The 7,511-nt window shown below is 37.7% G+C and overlaps 1 protein-coding gene across 2 annotated transcripts in view; it reads left to right on the forward strand.

Moving 5' to 3' along the window:
- The first annotated feature begins 2,779 nt into the window (after window positions 1-2,779).
- kpna5 (karyopherin alpha 5 (importin alpha 6)) overlaps window positions 2,780-7,511 on the forward strand; it is a 10,689-nt gene continuing 5,957 nt past the window's right edge. For both annotated transcript variants that reach the window (XR_004797071.1, XM_035672030.1), the window contains exons 1-6: window positions 2,780-2,903; window positions 4,367-4,500; window positions 4,803-4,904; window positions 5,034-5,133; window positions 5,758-5,852; window positions 6,737-6,868. Coding sequence is in view for 1 of the 2 variants with exons in the window: in XM_035672030.1 (XP_035527923.1) it covers window positions 4,372-4,500; window positions 4,803-4,904; window positions 5,034-5,133; window positions 5,758-5,852; window positions 6,737-6,868 (558 nt within the window). In the remaining variant the exon portion in view is untranslated. The remainder of the gene's footprint in view (window positions 2,904-4,366; window positions 4,501-4,802; window positions 4,905-5,033; window positions 5,134-5,757; window positions 5,853-6,736; window positions 6,869-7,511) is intronic.

Raw genomic sequence — 7,511 nt, forward strand, 5'->3', positions numbered from 1 at the left:
GCAGCCCCCTGCTGGCCATCACATAGAATGCAGTTTTAAGACACTTCACGCTGGCCCACTTCACAGACCCAGAAGCTCTGTCCATTAAATATATTGTCAATGGCTCTTTTAGCTCATTGTTTTAGTTTTCCACAACTAGAAAAACTACACTTAGTGTTGTAGTTTTCGTTCTCGTGCCACAGCAGTCAGCTGTTAATTGTGAAGTTCTAAAAACCTACTGTACGCTACCTACCCAGAACTAAACAGAAGACAGATGAAATTAGAGGCTAACATTAGCTGGTGAACCCAGTGGAGCATTTAGCAGCTGAAGAACCGGGGCTGGGTCGCACCCGCTGTGTGTACAGTCTCTCCTAAGTTAGGGTGTAAAGCCGACACTCAGTAACTGCTCAGCAGTTTGTAACTAAATCAGCTACTAGAGTTGGTTGCCCCACCATTAGTTCAGGCATAACTTAACCAGTTGGGACATGAAGTCTTAACTAAGTGGCCAATCAACAATCAAAGATATTGTTCCATCACCATGGTTACCGTGCACATTAGCTTTCTGGCTGATATGAACCACCTGGTATCGTACCTCATCGTAATGAAATATCAATACACTGGGTTTCTACTCGATTAATGCGTCACAAAATGGCTGCAATTAATACAAACAATATGCTGAGCAATCTGTGACACTACCTTAGGGGCGTGTGTAAATATTTAGTTCTTACTTAGAGTTGTAACTTATCAGTGGTGCAACCACTTTTAGTAATGCATAAATCACAACTAAGTAATAATTTACGTTATATAACTAGGCTAAGTTTGAGCTTACACACAGCTGGTGCAACAGGCTGCAGATATTTTTCTCAGGAGTTGGTGGAGACCAAAACTGCTAAAAAGGAGAGTGAATATTAGACTTGCTTCATCAGCTGGACAGAAACACGACTCCAAATTGTTGTTAATGTTGCTCCCTGTCTGCTGTAGGTGTAAATAGGCAACTGTATGCTAACACATTCGCTATATAAAATAAAATTAAAAAAAAGGTGATAATATCAGTTTTAGGTTTACAGCTTGTTACTGCTGCACCCAAGTGGTAAAAAAATCTGTAATGTAGGTTTGAATCTGCAAAAAGTCCAGTGGGACGTGCGAAAAGCACAAATGGTCCTGTCTAGAGCCAGTATTGGGTTTGGCTGTTCAGATAAAAGCAGCTCATTCTAAGGTAATAAAACCACAATGATTCTTATATTTAGGTGATTATACACTAACAAAAATATACCTATAAATATTATATTCCATTTCTGACAATAGACCCTCCTAAATGTTACACACTGGACCTTTAACTGTCTCACGATATATTGTTACATTCCTAGGCATTGGTGCATTTGAGATTGGCGCTGCTGTGCGTTCACAGGAGGGAATCATTTACTCACATAGAAGAATAATGCAGGCACAGAATATGATCGTGAGACGTATATTCACAGTGGAACTTTTAAAACTCAATTTCCACCTAAATAGTTCATCCATTAAGGATGCAATAAAACAAGCCCCATCCACTCAAGTCACTCATGTAGACAGGACGTGTACAAATAATTTCCCCATAGTATCCATATGAGAAGTAGGGGCCACAGTGGTAAGATATTACAGATGTGGTGGTGTTTCACATTGCCAAAGATATGTCCAAAATATGTATGAAAGAAAATCTAATAAATAAAAACAAATTTGGGAGATAAAGGAGGCAGACATAAAATCATTACAAAAAAGGCTGGGTTATTTTGTCAAATGGAAAAGTGAATTAAGGTAATGAAAATAGTATTGTTGGAGTAAAAATAATGATTTATGTCATGTTATGTTATGTCTATGTCATTATTTTGATGAAGTTTTCATTATAATAACTTACAGAATCCTTTTTTATTCATCACATAGGCGGAAAGGAGCTTCCAAATGAATAAGAGTGAAATGTTCAGTCAGTTTAGTTTGTCTGCTGTCTAAAAGACTCACTTTTATCACGTGTGCTACAGCGTTTGTGTATGTGCCCAAATAGGATTCGTACTAACGTTTTCATGATTCAAACTGTGGTGAATAAGAATAACAGGTACATTATTAACGCTATTAAACACCTGATATGTGTGACTGGAATAATGGTGCAACCTTAATGGACAATACATTCAGCGGTAACAGTTTGTGTTTGTCTAAATAATCCAAAGATGTACTCACAGTTCATTCACAGGGAGGATTCAGGTATGTTGTCCTTTCCTTTCTTCAGCTTCGAAACCTTTCAGGCTAATGCCGCCCGCCTCCATGAAATATGAAATTTCCGGTCCAAACTTTCACAATAAAAGAATTGCCAATGACAAAACAAATGGGGATCTGTTGTTTGTTGTTTGTTTGTTGTCTTTTTTGTGTTTGAGATCAAACTAATCCTAACCCAGAAACAGTGTTAAAAATGAGAAAAGGATGTTTGAGAATCTTGCATAAATGTCTTAATCATATTAAAGAAAAGAGTAAAGAGTAAAGGACTTTGCTTTAATTTTTCTTATTATAAGTTTTTATTTTTTTAATTTTATTTTCAAATATTGTATTTGTTTGTAACGTTAGAATTTAATTTATTTTAATATTATTTATATATATATAGTATACAGTAGATGTAATTTATGTAATTTTTATATTGTACATTTGTCTGAAAATTTGGTAAACCCCCATGGTTAATGTGTTGAATGAACGAAGTTGTGTTTTCTGAATAAAGTTTAAAAATAGAAAATAAAAAAGGGTAACGTTAGGACTTCCGGAAACCGGCCGACAGCTGACGGAAGTGGCGTGAGGTGTTGTTGACGCGAGGTGTGTGCTGGGAAAGATTCAATAGGGCGCCATTTTGCTCTTTGGAAGAGAAGCAAAGGTTGTATCTATTAAAGAGCCGTGCGCAGTTTCAGGTATGCTGTATTAGCTCTTTCGTTGGTACTAGTGAGTGCTGTGGGAATGCGTTGTGGGGTTTGTTGTTGGCGTCGTTCCAACTGAGTACCTCTGTGATATGTGACACAACGCAGCATTAGCTCAGGAGCTAGCCGCGAAGCTTGCTTAGCTAACGTTACTAAATTATCAGGAATAAGCCAAATAAATGTCGTTCGGTTGCACGGAGAGATGTTACTAACGTGCTGTTGGATGGATTAACGTCAGCTTTGTGTATTCATTTGAACAGGTTACCCTACTAGATGCATGTGTGCACAATACTTGGTCAGTAAGCTGACTTTGATTCTGGTATGTTGGCTGTCAGCAGTGCAGCGCTGACTAACAGCTAGCTAACAGCTAGCTAACGTTAGTTTTAGGCAAGGAATCTAGCAGGACTTCCTTAATGCCCGGGAAAACAGCTGGAATGCACACAACGGAATGTGTCTTAGTTTAAGACCAGCAGAAATCTTTAGCTATCTGTCATTATGTGCACCCCTAATATCTTCTCAACTTGTGCTGCTTTTTTTTGAATTGCTTGTTAATAATAATCATAGGTTAAAGTCAGTGAGATCAGTTTGGATGTAGAGCCAATCATTGCGGTACCTCAGCCTTTAACTTTGTATAGCTGGTTTACACAATATAAAACATTGTATCATAGTTTAACATTAATCAGTCAATCTCTATTTCATTTTTATCCTCAGTCAGCTTCAATTGGTTTTAGAGCAGTTCACACAGAAATGGCTGTGAGGGCATCCATTTTAGGCCCAGTTCTATTGTTCATTTATTTAAATTAAATTCATTTATCTCTGTCTTGAATAATTGTGATGTGATTTTGTTAGTATTGAGTTAGCTTGCGGACGTCCTTTCTTAAAGTATTGACAACATCATACTGACTTACACAATATGATTTCACTTTAGTGGCCAACCGATATGGGTTTATCAGTAGCCACTGCTAATAGCGATATATAATGCCAATATCAGAAAAAGAAAAGTCAGATATAATTCTATTCTGTTCTATAGGAAATGTAGGCATATGTTTACAGCAGGGTGCATGAGAATTATAATACAGCACCAACTTTTTGACCACCTTCTCAAAACTTGCAAGGGAAAATGAAAACAACCAATCATATCTGTGAAAGATCAAAAGACGCTGTGGATTGGTGGCTTGAAGATAGTTTGAGTTTCATTCCCATAGCATTACCCATTTTTCTCACCTCTGATTGGTTGTTTTTGTTCACTTCCAGTGGATTCTTGCAAATGGGCATTAGGAGCACAAAACTTGACTTTTTTTCACAGATTATCTGTCTCATGTTTTACTTTCAGGATATAGTGAAAGCTTCAGCAAGTATAACAAAAAGTAAATTTTACTTTGAAGTGTTGTCACAGATCCTCAACAGTTAATGAGCAAGTGCACCTTGATCTTAATGGCCTGTCCATGTTTTTGTAGACACAATGGCAAGTCCGGGAAAAGACAACTACAGGATGAAGAGCTATAAAAACAAAGCACTGAATCCTCAGGAGATGCGTCGAAGGAGAGAAGAGGAAGGAATCCAGCTACGCAAACAGAAGAGAGAAGAGCAGGTAAACAGTGTCTTACCTTGAAGCATTTCCTCCCAGCTTAGTAATTGCTTCTATAATATTGGATTACAATTATATCAGACTGATTGCTGATTACTGCGTGTATTTAACAAAGGGTTTGAAAGTGTGTGAAAAGTCTTAAAGTGGTTGACATTCTTATTTGTTATTCAGAACATTAAATGCTCTGAATTACAATTAAAGCTGCATTTTTTTCTTATGTACCAGTGTGTTTGGTGACAGTCAGTTCATCGAGCCAAGGTGCTAAACGTGTAGACAGCAGGTTAACCTCGACTTTGTGTCCACAGCTGTTCAAGAGGAGAAATGTATGTGTACCTTCCAGTGATGAATCAATGCTAGAATGTCCGATCCAAGATCCAGATATCAGCTCCACGGTACCTGTTGCCAGTGTAAGTGTTTACTCTTGTGTTCTTTCTTTATACTGTGTCTGGTATAGTTTGTTTTCTATAACTGTGATTGGCTAAGATCTGAATGTGATTTTAATGTGTGATATTTATCCCATGTTGACATTTGTGCAGGATGGGGTCATAACTCCAGATATGATTCAGATGATCTTCTCTGAAGACCCAGACCAGCAGCTAATTGCTACACAGAAATTTAGGAAATTACTCTCTAAAGGTTTGTGTTGCATCCTGGGAATTCAAATATTATACATAACCTCTCGCATCTTTACTTAAGTATCTGTTGTACTGCCCATTCACTCAGTAAGATGAAAGAAGAGTGCCAACTTTTGAAATTCGCAGTACGTCACAACTGAACAGACTGACCAAAAATTCCATTCAATTCAGTTTTATTTGTATAGCACCAATTCATAACAAAAGTTATCTCAGGTAACTTTTTAAATAGAGCAGATCTAGACCAAACTCCTTATAACATTATTTACAGAGACCCAACAGTACCACCATGAGTAAGCACTTGGTGACGGGGGGGCAAGGAAAAACTTTATTTTAAGAGGCAGAAACCTCGGACAGGATATTTGCATAAACGGAGATCATGAAGTCATTGGAAACAGATCAATAAATACTTTAGTGAGGTTTCACCTGCATGAGCAGTCATTTAACTATAATGGTTTGTGTCATTGTCATATTACGAGTAAACTTTGTAGTGCACACACAGGTAAACTGACTTCTTTTCTCTTTTTGCACTTCAGTCAATAAGAGTCACTGCCTTCTCTTAAACCTGTTCATCCATTGAACCGGGTTACATTGCATGAGGTGAGTTCTGTTCTGTTCCCCTGTGCAGAGCCGAACCCACCCATAGATGAGGTAATTTCCACTCCTGGTGTTGTGAATCGTTTTGTGGAATTCCTGAAGAGGAGTGAAAACTGCACATTGCAGGTGAGAGCTGCACAGCACAGCACCTATAGGAATAAAGCTATGATTAGCTCGACATGTTCTGCATATGTTCAGTCATTTGGATGTCAGATAACCACTATGGTTTTCTAATATATCTAATATGTTCACTGAGCTCGTAAATCAAATGAGAAGTAGTTTCTCCTAATGGAAGTTAGAAAGAATGCAAGTATAAGACACTTCACTTCACAGACCCCAAAGCTCTGTCCACTAACTACTGTATATACTGTCAGTGGTGATACTGTATTTAACTGGAACCTGTCATTGACATAATGCATTCCATAACCTTAACCATCACAACTGAGTTTCTAACCCAATTCTAACGCTAACACTAACACATATCTTAAAATTGAGCAAATTAGGCTTGACCTGGCTTATACAGGAGCCCCCACTCTAAATGCCTGTCCAGATGTGAATCCACATCAGCAGTAAAAGTGCAGTGCATCTTTTTAATTTGCATCTGGGGGAACAGCAGTAAAGTCTCCAAGTTAGGCCCTACTTCTTAAGCATAATGTATGTTTAATATTTAAAAAAATAAATGCATTAATCTTATTTCTTTCTAGACTCAAATAATAATCTGTGACCCAAAGGTTTTTCATTTAATAAAGCCCTCATGTGATATGAGTGGTGTCCAGTTCATGTTGCGTGCTTCATCTTAAATGTTCCTACCAAGAATAACTTCAAAGCACCAGTCAAAGTAATTCATGTTGTTTTTTTGTTTTTTTGTTTTTTTACATAATGTACTATATTGCTTAAACTATTTGTAATTAATCATCAAGTAAACATGGCATAGGAAATATGGTCACTTGGCTGGTGGTAATTTCAGACTGTGGATTGACTGAAATGTCTTTTTTGTGTGTTCCCAACAGTTTGAGGCAGCCTGGGCACTGACCAACATTGCCTCAGGTACTTTCCTGCACACCAAGGTGGTGATTGAAACAGGAGCTGTTCCCATCTTCATTGAGCTGCTGAACTCTGAGTACGAGGACGTCCAGGAACAGGTGAGAGCAACAAGATGACATATGAAATGAGTGTTAAAGTGTCTTTGCAGACTTTTTTAACACAGTTGTAATGCTTTCTGTGTGCAGTGTTGAAGTTCTGGCCTCACAATGCACTACTACTGATATCGCTTGTATTGTGTCTGGTGAAAAAGAATGAACCTGTGATAGATATCATATAGGTTAATAAGTAGATGGCTCATACTTCTGTCCCCACTCAGGAAACCTTTTTCCACCTGACTGTACAAACACAAAAGTTGTAGGTGGACGATCCAACCATGTGTACCATGAAAGAATGACGATTGTTTTTATTGGTTGTACTAAACCATGTTGCAAATCAATGAGCATGGCTGGTTTATGCCATTATTGGAAATTGGCAATTTTTTTTAGTTTTCAATGTTTGTCTGGTCCTTTTTATCCATAAACAGTTTTGGTCAACGACATTAAGGTAAGGCTTTTATTACTAAGGCAAATTTGAACTTGAAATTGAACAATATATTAAATGTTAACAGTTCAAAGATTACTTAAAGGACAATTCCGGCGCAAAATGAACCTGGGGTTAATAACACGTGTACCGAGTTGGTCCGTTCTCTGGGATATGTTTTCATTCTAATCGCACGTGACCAGTTTTAGCACAAACCGCTGA

This window comes from Morone saxatilis, unplaced genomic scaffold, assembly GCF_004916995.1.
Source record: "Morone saxatilis isolate NCDOM2014 unplaced genomic scaffold, NCSU_SB_2.0 Contig24, whole genome shotgun sequence".
In the NCBI taxonomy this organism is placed as follows: domain Eukaryota; kingdom Metazoa; phylum Chordata; class Actinopteri; family Moronidae; genus Morone; species Morone saxatilis.